The sequence below is a fragment of the Orbicella franksi genome, chromosome 9, assembly GCF_964199315.1.
Source record: "Orbicella franksi chromosome 9, jaOrbFran1.1, whole genome shotgun sequence".
In the NCBI taxonomy this organism is placed as follows: Eukaryota; Metazoa; Cnidaria; class Anthozoa; order Scleractinia; family Merulinidae; genus Orbicella; species Orbicella franksi.
In genome coordinates this window covers 19,380,849-19,397,015 of record NC_138153.1, presented here as the reverse complement: position 1 = coordinate 19,397,015, position 16,167 = coordinate 19,380,849, and the positions used below count along the sequence as shown (strand labels likewise).

Below are 16,167 nucleotides of genomic sequence, written 5' to 3'. Positions count from 1 at the left end.
CAACATAGGGTGCAATTGTTTAAGGGGATCGGTTCAGCCAAGGGAAATGTCCCCTCCTGCGATCAGCCGAACATTTTGCTTATGTCGTGCAAATGACAAAAGGGAAAAAACATTTCTCGAAATCACAGAGTCTTCTTTCTTTAAATACAAACCACGCAGAAGAAATAACTATCGCTTTTCATGTGAGCTTCTAGAACATTTCGCTGTCGTCGTACAACATGGCTCGAAGAAAGGTAAGGTCAGTTTGTCATCAAAAGCTCTGTTCAAGATTTCATCTGAATCACCTTGGTACAACGGGCTCAATTCCACTTCTTTGAGTGATGATCTCTTGATTTCGCAGAAACGGTTGCCTTGACAACAAGAGGAACATCATAACAAATTAAATCTTTCGACGAAACTACAGTCAATGCTTTAAAGCTCAAAGCAAATTTTTCATAATTCAGTCAGGTTCACTTTGTCGTTATTTACCTCAGTGGTACAAAACATACAACTACCTTAACTCCTAACAAGCACTTTCACTTTCATCAGTAGCACAGAAAGTCCCGAGTTAATAGCCAGGGAAAAGGCCCATCATCTTTCCATTGTTATTAACGGAAGTTATACTACTCGCTTGCTGATTGGACAGAAAGAAATTCTAAGAAAGACTTCACTGAATAAGATTACAGCACTTGTCACCAGAAGCCACAGAGTTAATAGCGAACGCTTGAGTGAAAACTAAAAGACTCAAAGGAAAATTTCAAAATGCCACGGTGGTTTCAACTGAGGATGTTTTGCCCCATAACAGGATGCCCGAATAATAGGTCAGTACAGCAGTTGTGATTGGTGTTTTGCTTTCGCTGATGAATCCAAGTACATTTAATCTTATTTCCTGAACAGTCTAGATGCTGCTAATGTATCGATCAAATAGAGACATTAACATCTCCCCCCCGGGGCATACCCCAGTAGTACCCCTGGCATTTGACTAGTCGATGCGCCCCGGGGACGTGAATTTGATATCAGTGGCTGATACTGGGGGAGGGAGTTTGACACTATATGGGAGGGGTAGGGGAAGTTGTTTGATCAGGGCGAGCTCGAGGCGCTGCAGAAGACATTAATAAACACCGTTTTTCGAAGCTTGGCTGTTTGTTCAGGTTTTTTACCTTGTTCGTGTTAAAAAGAGAAAAATGTATCCTAAAAGATCCTATTCACTTGAAAATGATTTGGGTTTGAAAATGAATTTCTAAAAATTGAAACATACTGGGTCGCAATCTTTTTTATTGTTGTCGGTGAAATATACCAAATGGACAACAGAAACCAGGCAAGGTGAGTACATTTTCTTTATTTCATTCAAAAGAAGGTAACATTATATTTCGTTGCGCGTTTTTATCCCTCGTTATTTAAACTCCAAGCAATGCCTTACAAAGCACTCAAATTCTCAACGGCCAAATGTAATTTCTGACGATCGGGGAACGAATTAGTCGGAAAGTATCATTCTGACGGCACGATGGTGACGCTCGCGGACTGTCATGGGACGTCTAGGGACTATTTAGGCATTTGGCGGGAGATTTAGGTTATTCTAGGTTAGCCAGTCTTCGTGTTCGTCCTCTTTTTCTATTATTAAGCTTTTGTTATAACATCTTGTATGTATGATTGTAAATGTCCTGCGTTACAGTATTGTACCCTTTCCTCGGGGTCTCGTGCTTAGATGAGGAATACGTTTCCACCTATTTTTTTGGCCACATCTAAAGGGTGGTTTCTTAGTGGTTTTATTATTATTATTTCATCATGACAAGAACTGAACTCCGTGAAAAGGCACAGATATTTCAACAGATTTATAATTTTTTTTTTTGAACAGATTTATAATGTCAAATTTGTACAGGAGTGAAATATTCTTCCTAAAAGAGTCGGAACCATTAAAACATTCCCGGCTTAGTCGAACAGAATTTATAGGTCACAACCTGTTAGCAACTTGATAAACTTCCAGTTGAGATGCGAGTCAAATAAAAACATTTGTATGACAAGCATAATTATAATAGTTCTAACTGTAAGTGCTAAGAAAGTTGCTCTTCTGTACCAAACTGCAGCAAACTTGCTAAAAGATACAGTTTCCCATTCCTACGAGTTGCAATAATCAGCAATAATCAGCACCTTCACCGACCGAGTTTATATTAGGTGAGAATGATTGAAGTTGTCCGGATACCAGACAATGACCAGAGTCGATCGAGTAAATGAACCCCTTCGGTTACCTGCAGCACGTAAGAATTTTCGAAAGACCAGGAATTGAAATCCCTGAAGCTTAATTAACCACGATCGGCAACAAACATTCTGCTGGATTCCGTGTATTCTCGTCTCCAGAGGCCGCGCTCCTTTTGGTCAGCACCAAGAATCACGACCTCTGGATAGGTCCAGTGAGATTCCGGTTCTGAATGGCTTTGTAAACACAGTAGAATGAGACCGAAACCAATCAGATTTGTCAGACTTGACTCTGAGCATGAGCAGAGTGACGGGAAGTCCGTGAATCGCGGACTTCCGGTGTTGGACCATGCCAGAGGTCGCGATTCTGGGTGCTGACCAAAAGGAGCGCGGCCCCTGGGGACGATAATGCCGGATTCGGTTGCTGATTCGAGCGCATGCGCATTCTGTTATTGTCTATACTTCGGGCCAACCTTGTCCCCAGGGCCTTCTCCACTTTTCAAAATGGCGGGCGGGAGAATAACCTTGGCAAGGCTGAACTGTCACCCTTGCTGATTGGCCCATTCATACGAACAAGCTGATTGGTTTAAATACATCCTAACGAAATATTGCGAATGTGGCCAGTGTTTACACGTATGGGAGGTTGTATAGGCCCTTTGCACAATCCGGTCACATGGTACAAAATCACACATGCTGGGAAGCAACAGGGGGACTTCCAAAACAAAGGCAGGTCAAGGTGGACTGGTACGAGTTACAGTGAAACCCCGCTCTACGGACACGCGCTTAATACAGACGCCTGCTTCTAACGGACAGTTTTCTTTGTCCCGACAGCTAAAAAGCTCATATATTTTCTCTTAAATTAGCCCGCTTAATACGGACACCCGGATAATGCGGACACTTTATCATGTCCCTTTGGTGTCCGCATTAACGGGGTTACACTGTACTTTGTATTGGAAGTCCCACTGTACAATTTGCGTGCCAGCATGTGTGATTTTGTACCATATAACCGGATCGTGCAAAGGGCCTATTGCAGTTCAGTTCAAGGGATGTTGGATCAGACTGCTGTTAACGATTGGAAAGGTGAATCTTTTTCGTTAGATTTTAATTTGCAAGATGTAACCCATACCATAGAAGTAGAGATAAGCCTGGGAAAATATAAATAATGGACATTCAAGCTTTTATTGAAGTACACATCTGCCGACAGCTGGCGAGCTGCAGCTCGCCACAAGCGGCCTTATGTGCTGTTTTTTTTTTTGTTCTATATTCATGTGCTATTAGATTTTCTGCGAACGGAAACAAAGTAGAGCGGGATGAGAGAGTTAGAAGCGTTTGTTATGTTTGAATTTCAAATCTAAGAGGAGCTTTTGTTCGTTTTCTGTGACTGTTGTTGTTTCTACAAAAAATCGTTTCAGTTTTCTTGTGTCCGGACACGTATTCCATCTATATTAAGACTGGGCTTATTTCAATTCTTACACTTTTTTTTTTTCTAATGATAATATTGTTTTTGCGGCCGAGGCTGAATATTTTTATTTTTCTGCCAGTTTTAGGTTGAAAATGTCCTTGTGAATATTCTTAGATTATAGCATATGACAGTTCTGTTGTCAAATGTATTTGGTGTCTGGATGGTGTTAAAGGAATTTTAGAGCTAGCCTGCAGGAATTTAAAAACCATCGATACAATGCAAATAACTTCTTGCAGAAATGTTATGATGTTGATCAAACATTTGGCTAGTGCTGTTTTTGTTGTTTTGGGCTAGTTTGGTTGTTTAGAGAAGCGAAGAATTTAATACGGTTTACATTAGGATTAGAAACTTAACTGTATTGTAATCATTATGAATTTTAAATACACAAAATTATATTCTTTTCAAAATCTCAGCCTCCGCCTCAGGTTTATTCTTTAAGTGTTCTTAAAATTTTGCAAACTTCAAGTATCACAGAGACTTTTCCCTGCCAAGTTGGAAGTTTCCTATTACGATCTACGCTCTGATTGGCTGGGTCAATACGATCTGCAAAACCTGCCATCAAGTTGTCAAAACATGTAATAGGCTAAATAGGGGGCGGCAATAAAAAATATGGGCAATCCGGGCAGGCGGTTCCTCGCGGCTTCGCCGCTCGTTTTCACGGCTTAGCAGCTTTATACGCTCGCGCTCAAATTGCGTAAAAAATTGCTTAAACCGCCGAGCTACGCAGGCTATTCCCAAACACACTGAATAGATCTACGTCAATGAAAAATTCCAAAGTAAAATATAAATACTTGCACAAAGTCTTGGATGTTTTTAACTTCAAGAAAGATTTCAAAAGATGGGTTAGAGTGTTTTACACGGATATTTCTAGCTGTGTTACAAACAACGGTTTTGCATCCCCTTTTTTTTAACCTTAAACGCGGAGTAAGACAAAGCTGTCCGTTATCAGGACTCCTGTTCGTTCTAGGAATAGAACTGCTTAATCTTGCAATTCAAATGAATAGCAACATCAAGGGAATAAAGGTTGGAGAAGAGGAAATAAGAAATACCTTATATGCAGATGACACTACTCTTCTTCTCAGAGATCTAGATTCAGTGCAGACGTTACTTGAGACAGAAAATTTCAGAGGCTGCTCGGGCTTAGAATTGAATAAATCTAAAACAGAGGCCATGTGGCTGGGCCGCTGGGCAACAAGGAAAGACACATTATTTGAGTTTCGCTGGTCAGAAAATTCTGTTTATGCTTTAGGTATCCACTTCTCCAACGATAGAAGCAAATGTGAAAGTCTTAATTTTGATAACAAACTAGAAGATTTGGAAAAAATCCTTAACTCCTGGGAAAGGAGGAAACTGACTCTGCTTGGGAAAATCAACATTGTCAAGTCATTTGGGTCGTCTAAAGTAATATACAATGCTTCAGTTTTATCATTACCTGAAAATTTCAGCAAAAGGGTTGATAAAACCATATTGGATTTTATATGGGAGAACAAACCACATAAAATTAAAACAAACATTAATTGGAGACAAGAATGTGGGTGGATTAAAAATGAGTGAGTTTGAGTCGATGAATAAAGCCTTGAAAGCTTCATGGGTGAGAAGATTTAATAAAGAAATGGATGCGCCGTGGAAAATCATCCCAAATTACATGACTCGACACCTAGGCGGTTTTAAGTTCTTATTATCATGCAGTTATAAAACCAAAGAACTCAATTCAAACAACATTCCTTGTTTCTATTCAGAAATTTTAAATTGTTGGGAAATGATAAAAAAAATCAAAGTTGAAATAAATCAAGAAAAAACAGATCCATACGATGCAGTAATATGGAACAACCATGAAATAAAAATCGCAGCTAGGCCAATATTATATGAGTCATGGCACAAGGCGGGTGTTACAAAAGTTAAACACCTCTTAAACCCTAATGGCGGAAAATTCCTGACGTATCAAGTATTTGTTAACCTTTTCAAAATTAAATCTAGTTTCACTGTTTACTATGGCCTTCTCAGTGCAATTAAAAATAAATGGAAAATTTCGCCTACTGGTAGACAGAGGCAAACACGGAAACAGAACTGGTACGACAATGAAGAAAGTCTTTCCAACGCTGCTCTGCACAAAATAATTGTTGAGAAAAAATTTCAACCACCTACCAATGAAAATCGAATTATTAGTTACGGAGTGGAGCCTTCTGAAATCCAAAAATGATATAAATGGCCTTTTTCTGTTGCGAAAAATACAAAGTTAATAATGTTTCAATTCAAGATAAACCACAATATCATCTACACTAAAGACAAACTTAAAAGAGCCAATATTATAGCTGATGATATACGCTATCTATGTAAAAGTGAACAGCATACAATCCAGCATATGTTTTTAAAGTGTTCCAATGTAGCTTTATTTTGGAATGAATTTTTTGACTGGTGGTCGCAAGTCACCAGTGAAAACATTCAGTTACCAGACTCAACAATTTTATAGGGAGCTTCAAACCCACTCAAGCACCATCAACCCTTAAGCTTGGCTTTGTTGGTGGCAAAATACTTCATGTATAAATGTAACCTAAATGAGCAATCTTTACTCTTCTCGCTGTTTAAGAAACAACTTCGAGAAATCATAATGACTGAAAGGTACATTGCAATAAAAAAGAAAAAGCCAAGCTCTTTGATGAGAAATGGAAATGCCTTATATTAAAAGATTTTGTTCCAGAAATTTTGCCACCACCAACGTCTCAACAGAACAAATTAATTTACTTACTTTGTGTCAATGTCATGGTTTTCAAATTTCTAATCAGTAGCGTCTTGCATCAATTTATTTCTATATGTATTGTAGTCCTCAAAGTGCCGTAGTTTTCCTCTTGTATGGAATTTACTGTACTCTATGTTTTATTGTACTGTGTTTTCTTCATGAATAAATCAATAAATCAATAAATCAATAAATAATATATATATATTTAAAAGTAAAATATAAACCCACTTTCTAATTGGCGTAGACTGTGAGCAGTCTTCTATTGGTCGGTCTACCAAGTTATGATGCACATCTGTCGACAATAACCTTTATAAGTGACATGCAGCGCACGCTAAAACTCTGTTGTAATGTTTGTCTCCTACGGTGCGACCCCTACGGTTCGTGACACTTGCCGCTCTTTTTTGAATTTCGATCTTGCTACTTTTTTATTAGTTTTATGCTTTCACTTGTTTTTGAAGGACTGTGGTAATGGAAGGACTTCAAAGTAGAGTTAAAGGCGTTTGACCGAGCAGTATGAACATTCTTGAGAGGTCATCAGCTGCAATCTGTCGAACCATTCATCACAACTTATTACTAGATATAGCTTCGATAGATTCGCGTAAAAAATTGGACATGGGAGTGTCATATTCAAAACAGGGCGGAGGTGTCATTGATGCGACCTGTCAAAGTAGCATCCAAATCGTTGTATGAAACCAGTGCAGTCTCTCTTTTCGCTCGTCTTCGGACGCCCGCGCTACTAGCGGCTCGCGGCATCGCCGCTCACACGTCACGCTCGCAGACACGATCGCACGCTTACTTGTTTTTCGTTCTTCCCCACGGATTTTCGAGGAAAAGAAAGACTGCTCGCAGTCTATAATAGACATCGTACTTGCCGTCGTCGTCGTATATGCGCAAGTTCCCTATTTAGTCCTCGTTGATATTCGTTTTTCGATTTCAGCTTCTTTTATCACTATTGTTACATGTAAAGCACTAAAAGACAATGGTTCTTCATTAGTACTACAACAGTATATATAGTATTTCGCATGTAGTAAGAGGTGATTAGTTAACTTACATGAGGCGGTCGTTATCAATGATATCATGTAAGATTTTAACGGTTGACAATTCTAGCTTTATTGCTGTATGAGTCTCATACCAATCAAGGAAGATTTCCCAGAACTCCGATACCACCGGACATGAAACTAGCGTATGCCTTGGATCTTGTTTTGTTTTTGAGCATAAATACTACTCTTTTATGAGAGAATGCTACAATAGTGATTCGAGTTTAAGGATTTGCGGAATAATAAAATGCCATGCACAAATAAAACGATTATATGGAATAACAAAGATATTAATATTGATAACAAGACGATTTTTCCGTACTTGCTTTGATAAAGGAGCTTATACCTCAAGGACGTTCGCGCGAAAATTTTCCAGTAGATAGATTTTTTTAAAATTTTTACTGCAGTCAGACATTGAGTTACTTGTGTCAGAAATGCAAACCAAAAATTTGGGGTCACCGACTTCGCTTCAGAAATAAAGCGTGTGGAAAACTACCCCGATTTTGAAAAATTGGCGCACGTAATTCAGCATGGTCTACAGGGGTTTAAAGTTAAAAGTATCGAAGGTGAGTCAACGGAGACAAACAGTCTTAGTCATGAGGCCCTGTTAGAGGGGTTCAGTTATACCTTAGCCCAGAAATTCCTGGGGCAGTTATCCCTTATCCCTAAAATTCCCGAGATTGTTATCCCCAAATTAATTATCTTTGGAATTTGACAATAGGTGGCAATTTTAAAGTGTAAAGCGACCCGTTTCTTAATAGATCACCTAATACCGCATAATTATACAAAAACTCTATAGTTTTATATGACGTTATCTTAAAATATTCTCCTCTCTGGTCAGCGGCTGACCGAATAAAAGAGCTTGGGAGCAAATCTTGGACATCTGACCCATCTTGCTTAAATTTGAACTAATAAATGACCCGTTACTGTTCATAACCGGTCGCCGGTGATACAAATCCTCAGCAAAAGTGACCAAACGTGTGACAATTGAGAAATCAGAGCCATTTTTTGTTATCCCTAAAACTCAGTCTCAGTTATCCCTTATCCTTATAATTATTTAGTCAGTTATCCCTTATCCCTAAAATTATTTTGCCAGTTATCCCCTATACCTAAAACCCCAAACAGGGCCTCAGTCGTAGTTTGTAGAACAGGGTCTGTTGAGTAAATAATTCCAAATGTTACCAACGTTTCAGACGTTTTCACAAAACTTAACCCTTCAAGAGGCATTCGAAACCGCCGCACAGATAAACGCATTTTGCAAAAACTCCAAACTTCTTATCGATAGATTTTCTTCATTTTTTCGCTAAACGTAGAAATTCAGTAGAGAAAATGATCCATCAAAAGAAAAATAGGGGTCACCGAACGTCCTCAATTATGAAGAATTTAACCTCCGGTACCACAATTTTTTGACCTATTATGGAGTAATAAACGCTATTCCACAAGAATATAAAAAGGCAATAAGGCGAACTGGTGTACAGCAAGACCTTACAAAACCATGGCAGAACTTGAAAGTGCCACGAATTAAAAGTTTCGTGAAGCACATATTTGAAGAACTCACCACAAAACAACGCCTTACTGCCAATGGGTTAACACCGGACCAAATAAGCAAATACTTCAACCTAGCCTTCTCCATCACTATAGAAACAAAGTAAACTATGTTTCAATACAAAATTTAACATGTTATAGTTTTTACTAAAAGCAAATTATTTGAAGCCAAACTTGCGAGCAGCGATCTTTGTTATTTATGCTCAGTGGACAAGAAATGATATTGTTTAAAACACAAATTTTCATTGGGAGCATACCGATATTTTTAATTGAAAAGCTGGTTCAAAGATGGAATTCTGTCTTTTCAAGACATTCTCAGTGAGAATGGAAGGGTACTTGTCCTTCCAAGAATTTGACGTACAAAATATAGTAGGACTTCTTAAACTACCAACAAGTAATTTCTGCAATTTCGAAACACTTCCTCGATAGGGCAAAAAAAGTCCAGTCACGCGGTAAACATTTTCTCATGGATAAATCGATTTTTCAGGTTCCCTTCAATATTTTGCGGAAATGAAAAACTTATTTACTAAGCCTATTTCAGTAGTAAATGGGAACAAGAAATCTCATTAGTGATACCTATTAGAAAAACTATCGTAAGCAACTTAAATTTGTATGCAAAGAGAAGAAACTTAAAAAATTCAACTACAAACTTACAAATAGGATACGTATCTCCAATCAAAGGCTCCTTCGAGCTACCTCATGGTATGTGGTAATTATTCTATGAAGTGCTGTCCTTTGCACCTTTTGGAACTAAGAAGTGTTGCATTTGTAAGGTGTTAACTTGAAAAGTGCATCATGTTAATAAGCAGCCATTAGTTGAGCATGTTTATAGAAATAAGGTCTTCATCTAATATATATAACGTTTTGACAGGAAACACTGGTAATCCTTTTAGTGTCTTTTTCTCAGTCTGGATTATGAACATCAGCAGTGCAAATATTGTTTTGACAATTTGTGAAGATTTCATTAGTTTGCACATCAGCACTGGATGTGTTAGGGTTTTGAACAAACTCACCCCACTCTTCATGGGTTGCGAAGTTATGCCATCTACCCATGCATTTTGCACTTTTATGCCTTCAGTTTTAAATAATTCACAAGTGTCTACAAGATATTTGGCTGCATCCAATACTTTCTTAGGTCTGACAATCTGAAACTGATAGTGATGCTTGTAACCAAGTCGCCTTTTAAGTTTTATTGGAATGGTCTGTGATTTGCTTCTCGGCCTTGGGAGACAATGAACAGTCGAATTTACATCACTTGACACATTGACAATGTTTCCATGAATAGACAATTGACCACCCCTAGATAGTTCACGGATTTGCATAAAAGGTATACGAGGTGATATTAGTCGCTCCTCTAGTGATGTGAAATTCAATACATTAGGCTTATAAGCAAAACCCATCTTATTGGCTTTAGAACAGATGGGTAACCTGCCTTGTTTTAGACCTTTTTTATTGCAAGTTAGACAATTGCTTTTTCAGACTCTTTTTAGACTTTTTTTTATTGCAAGTCAGACGGATCCATTTAGTGTCATTGACACTTTTAAAACCAGTAAAACAGGACTCGACAATGTCTAGTGAACACGCCCTATATTTGTTTGGATCACATTTCACTACAGAGCACTTGAACCACAATTGGTCACAACAAGTGCATGCATATTCTGGGCCACAAGCAATGTTTTTGTAAAACAAATTTATCATAGAAATTGCATCGTACTTGTTTTCTTGTGGCTGCAACTCATGACTACTACATGTTAGTAGCGATACACCTGCCAGAACCTCAGCCTTTTGTCTTTTTCTTACCGACTGTTTGGTTATTTGCCTTATGTGCTGCGGGTTGTCTGATTTTCGTTTTCTGAAGGAGCGCTGCTCAATTTCTCTGACATGTTCTGGGTTCAATTTTGTTCTTTTAGCAGCCTGGTGTTTCTTGTTCCTATATGTTTTGCTATTAATGTTGCAGCCTTGTACTCCATTCTGATTCTCATTTATTCTAAAGTTATCATCAGCTATTCTGTTTTTCATGTATTCTCTCATGTATTTTCTTCTGTAAGATTTACGTTTTTCACTGTTATCAACTGGTTTGTTTTCATTTGCATTTCTTTGTTTGTTTGCTGTTGTCTCTTATCTCCATTGTTCTGTTTTCTACTATGGAAACATAATGAAATTCAGCTAGGTGTCCAATGTAAATGTTTAGGGCATTTGTAACATTCACTGGTTCAACAACAGTAACTGGAGAAAAAGTTGGATTTGATTCAGCAATATCAATTGATAAATTAAGACAATTGGCAACAGCTTGAATTATGATAGCATCAGCCCATGTTCCTTGACATGACATTCTTTCCAAATAACCTTGCCAAGAATGCTCAGTTTGATTCTCTATAAAATTGTTCAGGGTGATTCACTAAATACTGAATGCCAACACTGCGCACATAGAAATGACTATTAGGATTTCCATAGAGTTGATATGATACAGCCCTAAAAAAGCAATCACCACCTCCTTCAACATCAAGTGCAGTTCTGCCTAACTGAGACAATCTCAATTCTAATAAACAGACAGAATTTGTGGGTGATATAAAAGGTACTGATATGCAATACTCATTTGCAGGACCAGGACTGGATTCCATATCTCCACTCAATGATATGATTCTGCTCAAAAATGATACGTTTTCATTTGGAGCTGCCTTAACTTTCTGAAAATATTACATTCAGCTATCATACAAAACAAAGGCAAGTTTTTATGCTTTGGAGTCCTTGTTCGAAAAATACACAAACTTAAACTTTGTCTAATGAAATACTTCTTCGAGAAAATCATGAATTTTAAACCTCTATATCACTGTGCTGCACAAAACTATTGCAGGCACTCTCATCAACCATGAATTCCTTGCACATCTTCTGCAGTTCGTTATTGTTAGAAGAAGTTAGTTTTCCAGATACAAGCAATCGCTTCACTTGTACGCTCGGAAGAATTCGAAGAAGCCTATCGATTTGATCAAGCTTGATCACTAGTGGTATGAATGCATCCGCGCGATGATGCCTACAGCGTCAGTTTATAAATCATGTCCAGGTGTGTCCTAAAGTTGACCTGACACTCATTTTGTACTGAAAATTTCTGTACACTTATAGAGACAATCCCTCTGTTGTTTACTTCTTATAATGAAACACCCCCTTCTTGAGAACCTGGATCTACCCGTGATGTGTTAATTAAAAATAAGCTGAAATGCCATGTAACCAGATGGGTAAATTGCACACGGCTCTGGTACTAATTACTCTTAGATCTTTGTTATATTTTTGATGACATAGATTTCGTTTTATTCATATTAAATCAGTTCCAGAGAAAAATGAATATCATTGTTGGTGAGACATAAGTGGTATTCGAATCTTTAAGTCAGCTTGCCCATAAGAAAAGTAGATTTCGCCACTCCTGCTATTCAAAAAAGAAGTTTACATGTTACACCCCCCCCCTTATGATATGAGTTTACATAGCGACCCCACCCCGTCTGGTTTTACAGCTCCCCTCCTGATAATTATTGCACAGTCTCTTACTGCATGCTATTCGCAAAATATTACCTTTAGCACCATAAACTTGACCAAAACGGATATCAATCTTAATCGATGATTTTTGAGGAAACTTAACTTTAAATAACTTTCATTCGATTCCGGCATGGATTACGTTCAACAAACAGAAGACACAGCTTCGTGTTGACCGAAATGTCGTTTATGTTGTGGAAATGCGTAGGAAAATTTGCGAGTGCGTGAAAAAGAGAAAACATCTTTTTAAGTATTTAAAGTTGTCAGGTTTCCTTGCTTGCGGGGGCCCTTATGCAGGCCCACATTAGTTGCATACATACGTCGAAAGTGAGTAAGCTTGCTATACAACAAACTGAATTAACAATGGAGATTAAGATTGCCGAACACAATTTTCGCGCGCGTTCTTGCTAATGCGATTCAGCGCGCGCACAAGACTCACAAAGAGGAAACATGACATCGTTACAGCGATCTTTTTTTTACAATAACTACCTAATTTCTCGCACGCTGATTGGCTTATTTTTATCATCAATAAGAGTACAGACGCAGATAAAATTTTAATTTATGCGAAATCAACTTTCAGCTGTCAAACTGTCAACTTTTTAACCAATGAGATTTTATTGAACTTTTTTAAGTAGCCAATAAAAAAGCGAGAAAAGCTATTGACGTTTTGAATAAAATTCACTTATCCTTGTTTACGGCAAGTTTACGGCGTCTTTTCCCTTCATTTATTCCCCGCATTCGACCATTTTGGGGTCTTGTCATTGTAAAAAAACAAATCGACGTCAGTTTTTTTCTGCGTCTGTCCTCCTATTGATGATAAATTTCGTCATAACATTGTCAAAGTTTATTGCGGAACCACTTTGACAATGTTATGACGCAATTTATCATCAATAAGAGGACAGACATTTAAAAAATTGACGTCAGATTGTTAAATTTGCTCATTGGCCGAACTATCTGTGCTAAGTTTCTTCATAATTGAATACAGTGTAATTATGGTTGGCTTTTATTAGAAATGTATGTTAGAAAACGTAACGATGCAAAGAACCCCGCAATTCAGACATCTTTTCTTGTTACCGAGAGAACCCAGTTCAAGGCAGCGCATTCGTAGTAAGTAAAAAAATCGCGATTGAATCGGAATAGCTTTCTCGCAGATACGCTTATTTCCGCATAAAATTTACGTCATCATTTTACGTGATATCATTGGCTTAGAAAATGTCCTATTTTCGTTCAGCCAATCACAATCCAGAATTACGATGTGTTACACTTTTTGCACTGGTGTTACAGTTGAACTGCACTGCTCTCAGCCAATCAGAATCGAGTAATTTTTTCGTGTATATTACTATACATTTAACAGAGGAAATTCTAGATATTCCAGATAACCTTCTACAAGGGACAATTAAATGTCTCTCTTTTAAAACATTATTAAAATAGTGTTAACATGTGAGCATCGTTACAAGCTTGTTCGATTGAATTGGGTAATCGAACCAAATCGAACACCGAACTTTGTGTCAGCTCGATTTCCGAACCAATCGAACCCAACCGAACCCAATCCATTAGATTGTGTTCGATTGGGTTCGGCAGCTGAACTTAATCGAGCACAATCCAATGGATTGCGTTCGGTAAGTAAATTTGCTTGAACAAAGATTATGTTAGTTGGTCTCGAAAACACGAAAAACACGAAAAACACGAGTTATACTGAAATAACTCGAGCCTCGAAAAACTTGTTATAGATTTTCAACTCCAGTTTTACCAAAAGTCAAGAGTCCAGAAATCAAATGTTCGATTTAGTTCGATTGTCCAATTATTTTTGTGTGAGTTCGATTTGGTTCAATTGCCGAACTCAATCGAACTCAATCCGTGGATTGAGTTCGATTTAGTTCGATTGAAGTACAGTTCGATTGGGTTCAATTGACCATGCTGGGAACATTCCAAATCAAAGGTCAAAATGATCTGAATGTTTTACTGAAACAGATTTGATCCTTTCCTGCTTTTTTGTCTTTTGTTTTTAGTATTGGAGCTATCTTTAACTGGGTTTGCGCCAAAGACAAGACTACTATGTTCATTAGCGAAGAGGGACGACTCCGCTGCAACTCAACGTATGACCAGCATAACGACTTAATCATGAACTGGAAGTTTGACTGTGGAGATCGTACGGGACCTCATCGAAGCACTCATTTTCTATCAGCTGATTATGAAGGCTTCAACCACGCGTTAGCGACGGCAATGTTGCATTCCGAATATTCCAGCGTTGAATGGGCCACGACGCTGATGGCAAATTTGAAAAAGCAGTACAACAGAAATTAAACATCCTTGAGACTGGGAGTGTAGTTTTCGCATTCCTTTGGTACAAACACTTATACATTGTGAGAACATGCATCCACCATCATTGCATAAATAGTATGGTTTATTTGGGCTGTTTCAGGTAGAACATCTTGTTTTGCAGTTTGTCACAATGTCCTTTTATTGATAGTAGAACTTCTCTCGGTAGAGTGCGAATAAAACATGAAGAAAGCTTTGGAATACAAATCGATATCTGCTCTGAATACACCGCATCGTTGATTTGAGTTTTAAATAGACGGTTTTCACGAAAATATAGCTATAGCAATCTCTATCTCATAGCTTAAAACATAAATAAATTAAGTAAAATATGTCTTGCTGCATATGCTACTTGAAGCATGCATGTTGTGACAAGTTTTCGGCTGATTGAGTCAGTGTCCTTTTAGTTCGGGAAGTTAACAATAAAAGAAATAAATAATAGATGGAAATTATCAGTGGCACCTCACGGAGTGGCTATGCGTCCATTGTTTCCAGATCAAAACTTGGAAATAGTTGTTGTTTTAAAAGGAAGGAAACAGAACAGAATCCTCGGAGCAATGACAAGAACCAGCTACAAACCCAACCCACTATCAAAAAATTCCGCAGGGTCCGGGATTCTAAGATACCCGGGCGACATTGTTGGGAGGCAAACCCTCTATCCAGTGCACTACCCGGCTCTGGGACGAAATTGACCGGAACCAACATACTGGTTCCAGTTTTTGAGCAAGAGCGTCGCCTGGGTAGGTAAGTAGTGTATTTATCATATAGTGGTTCAACGTAATCCAAAATAGGGATATTTATAGGGAGGGATACAAAACCCTACATAAGTAGTAATAGTGGCTCATATGGGCCGTAACTAATCAGGAGCCGAGAAAGACATATGGGTTATTGACCAAGCGTGAGGTCAAGATGGCTGGATATTGGCCAAGTTCTTTTTTTGCGAGTTTATGGACCGAGAGGGAGTCGAGGTCCATAAACTCGCAAAAAAAGAACGAGGCCAATATCCAGCCATCTTGGCCGAACAAGCTTGGTCAATAAAGGATTTATTATATTGCTTTCGGGGAAATTTTTCTCGCGGGACACGGCGGGTAGTCCCGAGCGGGCAAGATAGCTCCATCTTGCCCGCTCGGGTAGCCAATCACAGCGCAGGATTTGATTCATCTTGCCCGCTCGCGGAGCTAGCTATATAATAAAATAGGCTATTGTTTGGAGAACAATGGATTCTATTGTTATCCAAATCCAAGATGGCCGCCACAAATTTCAGCCAATCAGGAGCCGAATTAAGAATTCAAGATGGCGGTGCTCACGAAAGTCGGCCATGTTGGAGAACAGCTCACCCAGCCTCGACGGAGGACTGGGATCGGTCTCACGGA

The 16,167-nt window shown here is 38.4% G+C and overlaps 2 protein-coding genes across 2 annotated transcripts in view; one reads left to right on the top strand and one right to left on the bottom strand.

Annotated features, from left to right (window-relative positions):
• The window catches only part of LOC145497955 (uncharacterized), a 107,274-nt gene that overhangs the window by 8,344 nt on the left and 82,763 nt on the right, over positions 1 to 16,167 (bottom strand). The window lies entirely within an intron of this gene.
• On the top strand, positions 234 to 15,667 carry LOC145498016 (uncharacterized). The gene is made up of 2 exons (XM_081477891.1): positions 234 to 800; positions 14,488 to 15,667. The coding sequence occupies exons 1-2, from the start codon at positions 742 to 744 to the stop codon at positions 14,780 to 14,782; spliced, it is 354 nt and encodes a 117-aa protein (XP_081334017.1). The 5' UTR covers positions 234 to 741; the 3' UTR covers positions 14,783 to 15,667.